Here is a 17,091-nt window from a genome sequence, read left to right on the forward strand (position 1 = left end):
AGATGTGGGGTGTTACAAAGAGCAGCTCCCTATGGTTTCCTTGTACACCTGCTTCACTTTTACTTATCCCAGCTTTGGCACTTTGTCATCCAGAGTGTGGTAAAAGGTTCAGGTGGCCAACTCCTTCCATGAACTGTATGGATGGATATTCAAGGACTCTCTTGAAACTCTCAATTTGATGCAAGCTGTGTGAAAGACTTGCACAGTTCATATTAGTGTCCATAAGCATCACATTTTACTGAGTATGCAATTCTAGCTGCCCATAATCATATTGTTGCTGATGACCTCCCTGCAGTGCTTGCTCTAGTCAAAGTTAGGAGCTTTTCAGCACATTTCCCTGTCACCCTGTACAGCCCTTATCAGCACAGAGGGGTTCAGCTTTCATCAGGTGTTGTGGTACTGACTATATAACAGTCATAAATAAAAGTAGCAGGAACTGCTTAGGGATATATTTCTACAGAGGCGATATGATTCTTTCTCCTGTTGTGTTTTGTGGACTCACTGTGTCTTCAGTTCAGTTCTCACTGTGTCTTCAGTTCAGTTCTACAACAGCACAGCTGATTTCTCACTTTTTTGGATTAAGAAAATGTATCAAGTGCTCTTTTTCTTCTGGGCTACAAAGGTCTCACAAATAGACTTCTAGCCAGTATGTGAGGTTTTTATACAGCTCTGCTACTTTATTTTCCTTCTTCCCAGCCATGTGGAAAGAGGCAGGAAGAGACTGTCACAAAGAGCTCAGATTTGATGGTGAAATTGCTCATGAGTAACACTGTTGAATAATGCTGCTGATTAGTCCATAATAGAGAATGTGGAGCAGCAGATCAATGCTGCTGGTCTCCCCATTTTCAGCAGTGGGGCATCTCTTCCCCCTTTTGCCCCTTGTCAGAAATCCAGGTGTTCACACTGGATACTGGCAGGATGTGCTCTGCCTGCTTCCATCAAGTCTGCACAAACTCAAGTAGACACTTGCTGGATTTCCCAGAGATATAGAAAAACGGTGAAGATAACGACTCCACGATTCTATAAAATCGAATTTAGCTGCAGTGATCTATTTTTTTTTTTTCCATTGGAAGATGCCACCTATTGGACATTCTTAGAAAAACAAAACATTTCAGAGAAATCAGCATCTCGAGGTACTCTGAGAAACGATAACACTTTCCTTCCAATTCATTCGCCATCAAAGAACTGCTGCCTTAGCTCTGTGAATTTGGATGGAATTGCAGAAGTCTCTACAGAACTACCTGATCACACTGTGCAAATACTTACTTACAAACTCTCAAATACTGACACTTTAAAACTCCATAAAGAGTCTGATTCTGCTCTAGTGGACTTCAGCACTCAAGTAACTCACACTTGTTTAACAGCCCAAGCCAAAAGTTAGCCAGAATTAATCATAAATAATACTCAAATAACAAATGATAAATATTCTCCTTGGATTGATATCTTTGTTTACTAAAAAAAGGAAAATAGAATTTAGGTAAAACAACCACATCTCTTCATAGACATAATAAAGGAAAATAGGAACCAGTTTTTCATAGCATATATTAAATATATTTCACAGCATAAAATATTCAAATTTTCAAAATTTTGTTAGTCTGTTCCATTTCTGAAGAAAAGTATAACAGTTAAAATTATTTTAGACTTCGCATAGCTGAAAGAGAAAAATCCCAATACATTCAGTAATGCCTATCACTGTCATGTGTTCTTGTAACACCATATTTATTACAATCCATCTGAGTATATTCTGACCCAAAACATAGGTGCAATTTCTGTTTGTCACCGTAGCCCAAGCTTGACATTAGTTCTGCAGTAGTGAAAATGTTACAATCAGCAAAGAACATAAACAAGATTTTTTTGTTTGTACTATCTTACATTTTAAAATGTATGCATGAGTCACGTTCAATTACTTGTATGTACACAATTATTCGTTTAACATAGAGCATATGAAGTAAATCAGAAGTGCTTCAAGGACTTAAAGCAGCTGTGGGAAATGATTCCCATCCCCTTCTACAGGTTTCTCACTGTTGGTGTTCTTGATGCCTTTTTCCTTCCAATTCCCTTTCATTTTAATAATATTATCCTAGAATCTTGAAAAAAATACTTTTGTTCAGCTTGCTCATTAACCCTAGTGGAAATGTTAATTATCTAACTTCTGTAATATGCCTGTGAAGACAAGAGAATGATTGGAACATTTTACTTATAGAAACTTTTCAAAGAAATAATCACTATGAATCTTCATTCTTTGCATTTGAGTAAATATGAACAGTCTGCAGATGTGTTGCTCCTTCTCCTGTCATTATTATGTTAAGAGTCCTTGAGACAAGTTGGACTTTATTTCAAAGTTACTTTAAAACTTGGCACTCCTTGATGAAAATCTCTTTCAATGTTTGACACACAGACTCATTTCCTCCTGATGTCTGAAATATGGCCTATCCTCCAGCTTCTTTCAAGTTGTTTGGTTTACAGTCTTGAACTCAGCCTTCCTGTAACAGGTTTATTAATACAAAATTCTGCCCACCACGAAGGTCTGCTCAGAGCTTTGTTGCCTTGAAGGATCTCAGCCCACATATTTTTATATAACTGGGAAAAAAAAAGAAAAAAAAAAGACTAACTTACACAGAAAATAAAACCCGGAAAATTTCTAAAGTTAGATTATCAAACATACTGCTTAAAATGAGACTGTGGCTGATTTTCTAGATAATGAATGTGAATAATTATGTACAGGTGAGAGTAAAAACAAAGATAAAACTCAAAATTTCCAAGTACTGTGAGAACCAGGTATTTGTATAAGTCATTTACACCATCCTTGGACTAAGAACAGTAATCCTTATAATTTTTTATTTGCAATTTGACATGAGTTGTATTATCAAAAGTAGACTTCTGTAAGCAAGGTTAAATTAAGCAAATCTTTGTTCTGTCCAAATCTGAAGACTGTGTCTGAAAGCACTCACGCATGTCTGTTTTTACCTTTATTTCAATACATTTCTGAAAATTAACATAACTTTTCTTCCAGATGTGTGCTGCTCAGGCTGAACATAACAAATTTCTCTCTCATAAGCAGATTGTTAGCTCATCACTCTTCATCAATTTGAAATTTAATGTGGAACAGTTATAAGAAGTACATAAGAAGTCAATTCTGCAAAAATGTGATTTTAGAAATATTTGCAGGTCATAATTCACTTAGGCTTAAAACTTTAAATAACATTATAGAAGGACGATGGTTGTATCTTCAGCAGTAAGGCTGAGCACAGTACAATACCACATTAATGTATGTAGTATAAAAGCAGTCGCTGATACAAAGTGGAAAGCTTCTCACCTACATGAAAAGAGGGCTTGGCCCTATGTATTTGTGGTGATTTAAATAAATATTAACATAAATCATTTAAATATTAAATAAATTTTCACTGTGGTTACATTTACTAAATTTAACTATTTCATCCATTCCAAGCTCATTATTTAAAAATTTTTAATTAAGTTTGAAATAAACATGGAGATAATATATTTAAGTTGAGATTGTCCAGGCCTCTTTGGAGAAATGTTGTCCAGATTATTGAAGCTCCTTTCAAATAAAATCTGAATTCTTAGTACTAAAAGCTGCCCATTGTAAATTTGGAAACATTTCTTCTGCTAATTATCTGTGGCTTGTGGCACAAGTCACTCGAAACTTGTACTAAAATGATTGCATTCATTTTTGATAAGTTGCAAAGATAGCTGTGAATAGGGAACTAACACTAGATAGGAGACAGGAGCTTAGTTAAGTATCATCTTTGACTGAAGGGCTGGTAGCCTTTTTGAAATTAGAGTTGAAAATATTTGCAAAAGTTAAAAGCCATGGATTCAGAGGCAGTTCAGCAAACCTTCCTGAATTCTACAGAATATGGGTTGGCACTATTCAAAATTACCTTCTCAATATGACTTAATCATTTTGCAAATACTTTAGCAAGTATTTAGTACAGTAGGAAATCAGTAGTGTTTACAGTCCTATCTGCTTGTCTCACACTGTTCAAAGTCTGTACTGCAATTAATGCAGGTAAGGTTCTCCGATGGTTTCAAAAGTCCCAAAATGCTGTGCTGCTGGGCTGAAGATACATGGTTGCTAGAATAAATTGATATCACTCCTTCACAATCAATTTAATAAACTGAAGAAATTCTGTAAGAAGTGTATAAATTGTATTAACTTCAGTGATGTATGTAGAAATAAAGCAGTCCCAAATTCCTAATACTAATCCCTAACATTAATACGTCCCCATGGCTCTTGTATTTGTGGAAGAAATCAATCCAAACTTTTTGTTAGAGTGCACAAAACAACCTAAAGAGAGACAAGTCAAATCCATTACATGACAGCTTTATCAGCTACTGATAAGCAATCTCCAGCTGACTGCTAGAAAGGGCGTAGTATCTTAGGAACAGATTACTGTGTGTTTGCCCCATATTTTATATTCTTGGCTATAGCATCCACAACTTCTGTGTGAGAGAGACTATTAGGTACAAACAGGCTTTTGGCCAGTACAGATATCCTTAGTCTTTGTATGACGTTCCTTCTTTCAGAACTACCTTGGGAGTGTTCATAAATTTAAGCCTCAAAAATCTACAGAAAGGAAAAAAAACTTTCCAGGGATAATTACAGTCCTTTTGTTGAGGTGGCTTGAAATGCAGAGCAAGCCCTTCCTCCTTTATTTGTAGAGACAGGGTTACCAAAGTAATCGCTCTGTTAGGTCAGCGTCTCTTTAACATCTGGGCTGCCTTCTGTATTTCTTGATCACCATGGGAACGGTGATCAACTTTAGACATGAAGATACAGACAAAGAGTATTGAAAAGCACTGTGTACACTTGACTCAGCAATCCTGTCAAACTTCCTGGCAGTCTCCCCAGGCTGTAGTGATTTTCTGCAGGGTCTCTCCATGCTAAACCAAACTGCTGTACTGTGACATCAGTCTCTACATAACAGTTATCCCACAGCTTGGCTTGCTGAATAGGATTGGCCAGTAAGCAATAATTTTGGTTTGCTGAGGCTTTGCAATGGAACACAGATCTTTAAATATGTAGGAGAGAAAAAAAAAAAAGGCAAAAAAAACCCAGAGAGGCACTGTGACCAAGCAAAGCAAATCCATGGTACAACCACATCCTGAATCCTGCTTGTAGCTCTGGTTATGACACCTCTGAAAGGATATGGCAGAACTAGAGGATAGGTTATATACTCAATAAAGTAAGGAGACGTGCTGATAAAACATGTTCTTTTGTATTAAAATCAGATATCCCTATAATAATGCTGGTCCTTGTACTGGCTAGTACCAAACTGCCACATACTGCATGGTATGACACTTGGGAAGCACTTCCTGACAGATAGTTCTTAGATGGTCAAAGCAGAGTAGAACAGCGAGAATAAGGAAGAGTTGCAGACTTCTGTAAATCTATCACAAATCAAGTAAAACAAACAAACCAACCAACTTATTTTTATCTTGAAAAATAATTATATTTTTAAATATTTAAATATAATTGAATAATCGAAAGATCTATCATTAAATGCTCCTTCCTATAGGCTAATAACTAAGCCACAGTAAGTCACTATGCTGAGGTGGAACTCTCCACTAATTTTTTGTGTTCAGGCACTACTAAAAGGCTTAGTTATTGCAGCCCAAACAGAAAATTATTTACTCATAACTGAAGTTCTTCAGAATTATGCATAGTCCACAATAGAAACATTTCTACCTCAAATACTCCCATTTATACTTTGTTCTCTTCTGCTTTTATGCATTCAGCGTGATTATAGTTTGCCTCTCCTCAAAGGCATGAATATAAAGAGCAAAGTATTGGTGCTACTTTCCAATTTTCCTTCAGTCGTGGAATCACTGAGAAGAGCACAGGAAGGAAGCTGGTATGGCACTTGGGAAGCACTTCCTGACAGGTAGTCAGGAAGCTGGTGTGTGAAAAGTGCATTTTACCAAAGGCACTCTGAGAACTGTTGATGCAAAGGTAGCACTGTACTTTGAGAGCCTGACCACACACTCTCCATTCTGGTTACTCCAAAGCAGTGTCTTCTTCAAGTGGACGCAGGTTTCAAAGTCATAAATAAATGGACATTGACTAGGGAACTGCTTGTTCAATGCAACCTATATATCAGAAGTCTCTGCAGTGACAGTTCAGGGAAGATGACAGGATGTTTGCAGTGCTGTTTTGTAAGCACCCTGAACAGTCACGTTCCAAAGAATTACAAATGCTCTGAAAGAACAAGTGCTAATCCTTGATGGATTTACAGGTGTACCCAAGATTAAATCAAATATAGTTTTTCTTTGGGAATCTATATGCACTTTGAACTCCTGAAAATGCATGCAAATAGCCAAAGAGATTTCCCAGAAGACCTTAGGTCAAAGGATTCAGTTCTCCTTCAGTTCAACACTATGAGGAGAAGCTTTGGGCTGAAAGCACAGGTGTTTTGGGAAAAACACTCTGACGATTCAGTTAAAATTCCACAGGTGTGAACCACTCCGATTTCCTCCACTGAAGTTCAAAATATCTACACATTCCTTTGCGAAGTTCTGTGGACTCTAGCATCATTTATGAGATTGTTTGTTTTTGGTAGTTAAGCATGCATTCAGAAGAGTTATGTGTTCTGTGATCAGATTCACAAATTTCCCTAGGTAAAAAAATGGAATTTGGATCTCACTCTTCCGGAGTCCGATAAGTAGAAATCCAAGACAGAACTCTTCTTAGGAACTCAAGACTTTCCTGAGCAGAAAATATGGTTCAGATAAATAACGTTATTACAGGGATACACCTTAAAGCCAAGCAAAGTCATAACGGTCAGTGGCTGAGAGAATTTTGGCTTTAGCATAGGTCGGTGGAATTGCATTGTTTATTGAAAAATAGTACAGAATGGGGAAAAAAAAAAAAAAGGAATAAGTAAAGCTACCTAGTACTATTGTTTCAGGACCAGAAGAAGTCAGATATTTGAAACACTGTAGACCAAAGTTTCCCATCTGGAGCAGACAGCAAAAGCCTAGTATCATTATATCATTAGAATAGAAAGTAGGACAAGAGAAAACGAGGAATAAGAAATTTGCTTATGTCCCTTTGTGCACATTCCATTTATGAATAACACAAGAATAAAAGGTATAAATATAAAACGCAAGAAGTTTTACCTCCCCACTAGCTTTACCAATAGGAGAGTTGAGAATGAAGTCAGGAGGAGCAAAGACATCAACAAGGGCAACTGCATCATCTTTCAACTGTTTAAAAGGAAAAGACACACATTTGGCAACTTCTGCAGTAGTCTGTGATTACCTGTGATTATCAGAGCAGCATAAAGATTACTTTCATAAAGTACCTTAAGAGAAATCCACAATAAGACAACACAATTTAGTTTGCTCTTTTTTTTTGCTGTAATTGTCAAAAAGAAGCTATACTTTAAATGTTTTCTTCCTTTGCTTAGGAGTTTTAAAGCATATTTTAACCAATATTGTACTGTTTTTACACATAAAAAGTGTAGTTAAAGTTAAAAGCTTTTTTGTTGACAAAACCAATTCATGAGTTAATACAAAAGTGAAATAAATAGAAGTGAATCACAATATTTTGCAGTCTTTCCAATGGCAACAAATTAAATATCATTATTTTTTAAGTTATATTATTTCTCAGTTTCTAGTAAAAAAAATAGGACTTGATTTAATGTTACTAATCTTCTCTTACGTGAAGTTATTCAGAAACTTTGAGTCAATAACCTCCTAATTTACTCTTCCAAGTATGGAATAAATGGTATGTCTCTTTCATATACTGTATTATTATTTAAGCACAAGAAACAATATTGAAATACTTACCCTGCTACAAAGCTCTAGAATAGCATTTTGAATAAATCTACCAGCTTGTTCACCTGAAACATAGCCACCTGCAAATATATTCACAATAACATTTTCAAAGAAGCTTACAGCAATTAAGATTACACTGATAAAACCCTTTTACTAAGGAGTTTATCCATCCAATATTTGAGAGATTGAACAGATGCTCCTATGTAATTGCATGTACTGCCTTCGTTAACGAGATAACTGCAAAACCATTAGGTTAAGAAATCTGGATCCTCTGTTTTTGCCCCATGCACTCAATCACAACAAAATTTGTGAGTCCTTTATCATCTCTAATATAAAAGAGAGTATTCTGGGTTAATTTCTAGCTCCAGATCCTTGCTCCTGAAATTTTTGTCCAGAATGAATGTTTTAAATTATATGGGCAATAAGAAAATGCTATAGTCTAAATCTTAATAATGTATCCCTCCCCTTGCTAAAATACAACACGGGAAAAAGTCTCTAATCTTAGGGCTATTATAAAATGACATGAACAATGTCGTCAGGGAGTTGTCTCACCTTGATAGAGCACAGCCAGATGTTTACTTAAAGACCAGAGTCCATACAGAGCACAGAGATTTTTAAGCACGGGTTGCAGAGTAGATGGTATGTTGGGATCATGAGTGTAGTCATGGTATCTTTGTAAGACTGTTTGTTCAACAAAAGCAATGGCTAATGATCGACAGAAATACACCTTAGGAAAAAGCAGAAAAGGATATTGAGCAATGAATACAAGGAAACAATTCCCAGCTGCTGCAAAATAGTGTTTCTGTGATGACATCAGTGGAGATTTGTTGACTTAGATCTGCTGATACAATTTGAGATTAAATAAAGTCTAAAAAGAAACTCCAGGAGTAAAGCCTTTCCACAATTTCTTTGCAAAGTTTAGTCATAAAGAGCCATATGAAATGCCCCTAAGAAATGAGATCCTAATTTTCCACTGTTTTCCATTTCCATTCTCTTATCAATCCAAAGGGAGCACATACTGTACACCTAAAACATGTGTTTTGGCAGTGCTTGTTGCACCCAGACTGAACAGGAGCAAGTAGCTACATTAGAGGGAAGACCATGAAAAATCAGATCTGCTAAGTTCATGGTCATTAATAAACCTACGTAACTCTAGAATAACAAAAGTAGGTTTATCTAGGAATTTATAAAGATGTAATGGGTTCAGTAAGCCCTTGAAAACTTACTACAGTTCATTTAGTAAAATCTGATCATGTTAGCGTGAGTGGATTCAGTGCAGTATGTTTTAAAAGAACTATCCAACTAATCCTTGCCAACTATCTGATCAGAAAGGCAAGTCAACACTTCACAGTCACTATTAATATCAAGTATATAACCTTAAGTGACTGTACTCACATAAAAAGACTTGTCTACTTTTATATACTTCACCCTAAGGTATGATGGTGTATGTCCTATGATGAAATAGACTGATGACTGAAAACATACTACTTGATGAACAGAAGTGGATTATAGAATAGTTGTTGTGGCTGATTGTTGCACTGATATGAAGTGATGTTTGTTTTTAGCTCATTTGTTCACTTTGTATCAGTTAGAATTATTCAATTACTTTTCCTTTTTTTAATTAAAAAATACTTGCATCATCTTTACATTTAAATTCATTGTTAGATTTTAAAAGGAATGTTCCAAAGATCACTGTCTCTTTCTTGATAACAGTACACTGGCATACTTGCACTCAATCTCAGATGCAAGTGTGAATTGCAAATATTTACTCCCTGCAAGCTTAGGGATAACTTCCCCCTTACTAGATGAACTTATTTATATCAGAACATTGCAATATGAATTCTCTGATGAGACTGAGGTAGGTCTCAATATTCCAAACAAATCATTAAGAATTAATTCCACATTCTTCTCTCCTACAAATTCTATTTCCTCCTTTACTTTTACTTACATTTCTGTATTATTTCTATCCAGCTCCTGGCTGAAAATAAATAGATCTTCCTACTTTCTTAGGTTGGTAATCTTCCAGCAGTGTGAGACATCATAGAGAAGTAATATAAAGCACTTTTCCCTTTCTGCCTTGGGACATAGGTTAGGAATCTCCTCTAGATCTACCATACCAAGAGAAAACACTATATATTTCTTAGTCAGCCACTGGGCAGAGAAGTGTTTCTTCATGCTCAGAAATTTTAAAATCAAATATGATTTAAAGCACAGCTTGGAAATCATTCTTGAATGTTTTTGAGGTATGTTGTTTAAAATAACAAATCCTCTTGTCCTGGAGACAAATTGTAGGAAGAAAAGAAAACCTAATGACCTGGGCTGTATCAAAGCCTATCTGAGAAGCAGCTGTGTGCCTATATTTCTTTACATTTTAGCACAATGAACATAAAAGAGAAGTGAGGTGAATAACATTCATACTGCTGTGCAGACCATCTTCTGTAACATGCTGACTCTGGCATCAGCCTTAAAAGAGTTGGCCAGGTGACAAGTAATCAGATTTGAATTTCTGGAACTCATTTTGCCTTCTACCAGAAGGCAACTCTCATTCTGAATTTGACCCCAAAGGGCACGTCTAATAGTCTGCTTCCAGGGCTAAAATAGGAAGGGCTACCTCCACCATTGGTTTTATAGATACCATCCCTTTTTGAAGGCAGGTTGGTTTTTTATAGGTGAAGAGCTGAATATTCCTTCCCACTGCTTTTAATGAGCTTTGCAGGCTAAAGTGAACCACACTGCCCATCTTCAGGGAACAGATTTCTCTATTCAGTGACAAATGGCAAGTTTTCTTTTCTTGGATACAAGCCAGTTTCTCATGGAGGTAACAGAAGAATTTGGGGACTTCAGGGATATAAACTGAAATTTGGAGTTAAGTCACTACTAGCTGTTAAAACTCTCTGGTGAGAGAGTGGATCTGCTATTTGTAGACTGTCACTGTTTCCTTTTCAGGTTCCAATGCTGTCAGTCTGGTATCTTTCATGAGTACTTTGCACTATAGAAATTGGAGATGGAAAGGACCTATTAGGTCATCTAGTTTACCTACCTGCCAGAGCAAGATTCTTTCCTACAGTATGTATTTGGCCACAAGAGCAGATGGAGATGTAATAATCAGATGCCGCAGTAGATTTAATAGAAGTAGATTTAGTTTTCAGAAGTTGTGATACCATACTTACATACACCACCCAGCATATGCCTGCAACTTTTCTGAAAGGAAATATATCTTGGAAAACTTCTGCTGACCATAACTGTCCTCTTTCTGTCATGTTCAGTACAATGCAAATGGACAGGAATTAGATATTATTAATTAGATGATTTGCTGTCTTGTGCTTGAGGAAATTTTACTTAATGACACAAGATAAAAAACAACAGGATCTGGCAAATGTGAATGAAAATAAGCAAGTAAAATAGGAAAGCTGAATAAGCACTACCTGACAGTTGTTTTTTGCCTCAAAATCACTGTGCCCAGACTGCTTCTCCTTTCTCAGCTTTAGGTCACTTTCTCGGAGCAAGTAGCAAACCAGCCATTTATATGCTGCTAAAGGAGCTGTGCAAAAGAGAAGAAAGCCAAAATTCTTAACATTGACACTTAAAATGCTAGAATTCACATGCAGGTTCTATTGCAGTCTCATTTGTTATCTGAGATGAAATGTGAAGGTTTTGTTAATTAATCCATTAATGTAACACTTTGCCTATTACTGCAGCTGGAATAAATAAATGCTGAGTAAGATAGATTGTAAGGATAAAGTGATGACATATCATGCCTGTCCATACACTAGTTCTAACTGAACTAAAGCAAAAAGACAAGGTATATACACAGTTCAGTTTTGACACCAGTATTTTCTGATTTCATGAAATTTTTTACCTTGTTATATTCTCTCCTACATTAAGACTTAGGTCTACATGGTACTTAATCTCTTCTGAAAATACAAAAGTAGAAGAAAGTCTACATTTTGTGAGCCTACCCCTTCACTTGAAAACAACAGTATAGTGGCAAAAAGCCTAGATCACAAATGCTATTCTAGAATGTTATTTTAAAATGATATGCATTTTAATACATTTAATACAAAGAAAGTCATCAAATAGTAATGTGACAAATACCTAATAATCTCAAATCTCTGAGTCTGAAAGGAATTTAAGATCTACTATGAGTTGAACAACACCAAAAGGCTACCTGAGGAGTCCATGCAATCGTCAACACTATTGGCTTTGAATTTCCAGCCAATGATATGATGGTAGTCTTGAAGAAAGTTTATTGTTCCAAGAGGAGATTCAAAAGGCACTTTATCTGAAAAAACAAAGAAAATAAAAACGACTTACAAGAAAATAAATCAGACTCTTTCAAAATAAAAGCCCACTATAAAGCCATGTATCCTCTTGATAGGTCACATGCAATTAAGAACACAATACTCATTTTATTATGGCCTAATCCAGGCCAATGAGAATTGGTGGACAAGTGCTGAAGAAACTGACAACTCTGCCTATGAGCCTCATAAGATTCAATTCCTATCTCTAACTTTTCTAGCCAGTGAAAAACATTGCTAGGAAACTAAAACAATATCATTTATCTACAGAACTACAAAATGTACTGACAGAGGAAACTGCTACAAAGTCAGGTGATATGACTTTCAGCAATATTAGTAGTAGTTTCACTGAACTAAACTGCACTTCTCAAGAAATAAGATATTACTTGACATAATTAGGGATGGCTAAACATCTCGCTAGCTTCTGCCAGACTTTTTTTGACATTTCTTGCAGCACATTTCTGTGTATTTGCGAATGTATCATATGATGGAGTCTGCAGCACATTATTTATGCTCTACAAAATGATTAAATGACTATCAGTTGCTTTCAGTTGGAAAATACCTCTTAATTCCGTTATTTACTCACTGCTGAGTCCAACACATGATTCCAGAATCAAAACTTACTTCTAATGCAATTCATCCAGCTCATTAAGTAGTTGCTGGTTTGCTGAAGCAGGACATTGTTATCTCCCTCATATGTGCAGTTTGGATCATTATCATTCCGGATTTCACCCAGACGATTCACTTTAAAAAAAGAAAGTGTATATTTTAATACATTGTTATACATCAATGGAAACTATGAGGGACTAAATAACTATTCTGTGACAAAATGTAATATAGTTGTCTGTTCCTGTATGTACAGACATTCTTACCAACATATGAGCTTGGAATTTCACTGTTTAGTTTGTGAAAATGAATATATTGTGAAGAATATATTTAGAAAAGTGTGGCATTCATCTTAGAAGGTGAATTCTCCTCAGTAAAATCTGCGTCTTTATTTTCGGAACTAAGACTGATTCATACAGACCATTATTCTGTCCAAGTGCTGGTGCAGATACTACACAGGTTTAGTCCTTTTTTTTTTTGGTACTGTCAGGTATAAAATAAATGTTAAAATACAGATATGAGGGAAAAAGCCCTTTTTAAACACAGGTTTAGACTTGATATTAGGAAGAAATTCTTTACTGTGAGGGTGGTGAGACACTGGAACAGGTTATCCAGACAGGTTGTGAATGCCCCCTCTCTGGAAGCATTCAAGGCCAGGCTGGATAGGGCTATGAGCAACCTAGTCTAGTAGGTGGTGTCCCTGCCTTTAGCAGGGGGGTTGGAACTAGATGATCTTAATGGTCTCTTCCAACCCGAACTATTCTATGACTCTCTGAAGAACAGTCAAATTACATGTGAATGTAAAGGTGCATGCAGTAGTTTGTGACTTACTGGCAAGGTAACCATGTCCTCCACAAGCTTCTCGACACTCCTGGGCTGCCTGCTGAGCAGTCCAAGAAGACAGTGGTTTGCTGGCAGCAGATAAGGCATGAATCTCACGTCCCAAATCAGCCTTTGTGAAAATCGAGTTACAAGTCAGTAATAATTTTTCTAGATCTATGTAAGTGCATTTTTTTCCTTTTGCTTTCCCCCAGAGTAACCTGCCACAAAAGCTTTTGGATACTAACATTCTCATATCGGACAGGAAACATTTGTGCCAGGCAATGGTCATATGGGTAGGTGGCTGGGATGTGCTAATTGACATGGCATTGCATGGGACTACTCTCTGATTACCTCCCAGAGATGGAGTGGCAGGTGGTTGAAGGTAGCATGTCCAGAGGAAGCTTCTGCCTCCCTGTGATATAAACAATCCTTTTCTCTCAGGTCAACAAGGGGATATTTACATTATTTACTGCCTTCCATGGTCTTCATTGATCTTTTAAGCACCACTTTTGCCAAGAATTTGAAAATTGTAATGATCCCCCCCAAAGTTCCAGAGAATTACTGTACCCTGCATTTTTACTACTAATGATGGCCTTCCTTTGAAAGAATGCTTGGAAATTCCACACTACAGAGAGTTTCTGGAGATGCTGGGTTAATACTATGAAAGATAATTTGAGAGCAATTCTCCATTTTTGTTTGTTTCTTTCCCTTTTATCCCCTCTAGAACAGGATTCATAAGGATTAAATTGTTAAAATTGGCAAGAATCAGATTTTTTCTACTGCAATATGTCTCTGAAGGCCAGTATTTTGCCTAACAGCAGTGAATGCACTGGAGATCTCTAGAGATAAAATATTAAACAATCAAGTAACATTAAACAATCAAATAGACTCTTCTTCTGTTAGAATACCTAACCACTAGCATAGAAATCCATCACAGACCTTATTTTAGCAGGAAAAATATGAATGTTTAAATTATCTTAGCAATACACAGCCACTGTGTAGGCCCTAACAGTTAAAACTGTCAAGATTTAAATACATGTATATAATTTATATGCTAAAAAAATTCATTCTGGAGTTATTTTGGCTGAGAATCAGTCCTTGCACAGAGACCAATAGATCAAACTACTTCATTTATGAAGGGGTAACTTCTGATGGACTGAGTGTGGCTGAGAAATTCAGCATTAAGACTCAAAAATCTTAATGTTTTTCTCCAAAAGAGTATTTCCTAATGCTTGCATATGAATTGCAAATTCAAGCCAGACTTACATAGTCTGTGCAGTAATTAAGAGTAGCGTAATTTCAGAAAGTTTTTGATAAATAGCTTCTACAGGACCGTATTCACAACAGTCATAAACTGAATTTACACTATCATATAATTACAATAAACAGTTCTGCACTCCATTAAAATTCATTTGGGTGCTCTTCCAAATGCAGCTTTATCCATCACTTTGCATTACCATATTTCTGAGATGTTACTCTTGATTGTAAAATGACCTAAGAGTTCTAAGTAGGTCCTTCACTTAAGAGTTTCCAATCTGTTGTAATAAGAACTCAACTAAGAGGAAATGTGTAAATATCTCACCTGTCTCTGACTCTTTTGCTTTGTCAACAAGCCTGCATAAAATTCCACAAAGTTCTCAAACAGTGATTTGGAGAAATAATCTAAGGCATATGCAGCAGCCAGATATGGAAGAAGACGCCATTGCTGGAATAATAATTAATAAATCAATTTGATTACTAGTTGATACACACACGTACTTTATAGTTTTATATACATAACTATCTTATATTTCTGAAAGAACATTCATTTTTACTTTGTTCAAAATGATGAACTGTATTTTATGGTGAAGACAACTTAGCAATAGGTCTTTATAAACATAATTAAGTGTAACTAGTCTATAAATAAATTACAGTTAGACTATTTCAGTCCATGAATTTTACGAATTTCTGATAAACATCCTGTTAAACCAGTGCAAAAGTTCACTGTAGCTTTGGGGACCAATGACATATTTTTTCTCTGTGTTTATACAATGTCTGGCATGCCAGGGGCCAGTCATGATTCATATGTTTCTTCAGTATCAGCATCATGGAGGGTGTAATTATTTCACTTCTTTGTTAATTGCTGAATGTAGGTTAGTGCTTGCTGCATTCTGTGAAAAAAAGCACAGGGCTGGATAGAAGAGAAAATAACATCTTAATGTGCAAATCAGATGAAAGCCCATAAAGGAAAAGGGAAGCTGCTTAAGGAAGCTTTTGTGGTATAGCATCAAGGGTGGTTCAGCAAGCATAGCCTACAGAATAGGATGAACCTGAGCAAACCAGAGGCTTAAGGAAGTGGGATGTTGCCCCAGGTTCATTCAAGTAAGACAGAAAGAAAGCAGCTTTTGCTAAAGTTTATTGAAAGTTGCGAAAACTTCCTAAGTTGCAAGACTAATTGCAAAGCCTGAGGAAAAAGAAAAAGCACTCACTTTGTATGCACAAACTGGGTAAGTTTTTAAAACTTCTTATATAGTGAACTTTCAATTGATCTGAGCTCTCACTATTTCCCAATTTACTCCTACTATTCCTGTTTTATTGATTTTCAGATCAAAAGGTGTGTTTCATCTGCATATTCTTTGGAAAAAAATACTGGCTATATTCCTCTCAAAATTAATGATGGCTTGAGATATCACCACAATGAATGTCATCAATTTGTATATCTCTAAAGAATAAAGTCTAAAAAAGAGAAAATGAGAATAACTGCAATAGATGCACTGACATTTTTTATGCTAGTTTCTTCATCAATACTTTTTTGTAAGCATAAAGAAGAGTCTTTCTCAGAAAAGGTTATTGTTTTAGAAGACAAATGTTTCTAGATACTTCATAGACATGAATATTTTGTTGTATTTTAGCTATTTCAAGAACTTATTTGGAAAGCCAAATCAGGCCAAAAGCAGTGTGAGGAGGTCTTGAGTTGGACAGAACACCCAAAACTACACAAGATCTACACTTCAGATAACAAAGACAACTTTAATGTCACCAACTCCAGCATCACTATTTTGATTTGCAATAGCTCTGTGTGTCATTATATAAAAATCTACAGATGCAAAGTGTGAAGTTTTTACCTGTGTTTGATATTCAATAACAGGTATTTCTTCTTCATCAGTCGGTCCAAACTGACGGCGAGTTGCTGAGAAGCGAATGGCTATCGATAAGGCAAGCTTTAAATTGGTTGCAGAAACTGCTGTGATCAGAATTCTGCCAGTGGACAAGGATCCAAGAGCTGCACTAAAACGTTCCTTAACATCCTAAATAAATAAATAAAAAGCACAAACTAAATGGTGATGCTAATATTTCATTGCCTGCCTCGAAGATACAATTCTGGTAGAATGATCAGAAGCCCAGTGGACCGGGAAATTTTTATTTACTGACACATTCAGTTAAGCTGTTCAGAAAAATCCAAAGTAGTTTCTCTAAGCTACTAGGGGACTGCCAAGATAGTTTAAATAGCAGGAAATCAGTAAAACCAATTAAGTGAATTGAGTCATCTCTGAAGGACAATTTGAATATCAGCATTAACATCAAA

At 36.0% G+C, this 17,091-nt stretch overlaps 1 protein-coding gene across 3 annotated transcripts in view; it reads right to left on the reverse strand.

Annotated features, from left to right (window-relative positions):
- Positions 1-1,567: 1,567 nt before the first annotated feature.
- ACOX3 (acyl-CoA oxidase 3, pristanoyl) overlaps positions 1,568-17,091 on the reverse strand; it is a 34,912-nt gene continuing 19,388 nt past the window's right edge. For all 3 annotated transcript variants that reach the window (XM_010710495.3, XM_010710494.3, XM_019615005.2), the window contains 10 exons: positions 16,631-16,813; positions 15,109-15,231; positions 13,536-13,656; positions 12,723-12,842; positions 11,969-12,082; positions 11,226-11,341; positions 8,353-8,527; positions 7,813-7,880; positions 7,141-7,227; positions 1,568-2,580 (listed from right to left, as the gene is read on the reverse strand). In XM_010710495.3, the coding sequence (XP_010708797.1) occupies positions 2,461-2,580; positions 7,141-7,227; positions 7,813-7,880; positions 8,353-8,527; positions 11,226-11,341; positions 11,969-12,082; positions 12,723-12,842; positions 13,536-13,656; positions 15,109-15,231; positions 16,631-16,813 (1,227 nt within the window). In that variant the 3' untranslated portion in view covers positions 1,568-2,460. The remainder of the gene's footprint in view (positions 2,581-7,140; positions 7,228-7,812; positions 7,881-8,352; positions 8,528-11,225; positions 11,342-11,968; positions 12,083-12,722; positions 12,843-13,535; positions 13,657-15,108; positions 15,232-16,630; positions 16,814-17,091) is intronic.

This window comes from Meleagris gallopavo, chromosome 4, assembly GCF_000146605.3.
Source record: "Meleagris gallopavo isolate NT-WF06-2002-E0010 breed Aviagen turkey brand Nicholas breeding stock chromosome 4, Turkey_5.1, whole genome shotgun sequence".
In the NCBI taxonomy this organism is placed as follows: domain Eukaryota; kingdom Metazoa; phylum Chordata; class Aves; order Galliformes; family Phasianidae; genus Meleagris; species Meleagris gallopavo.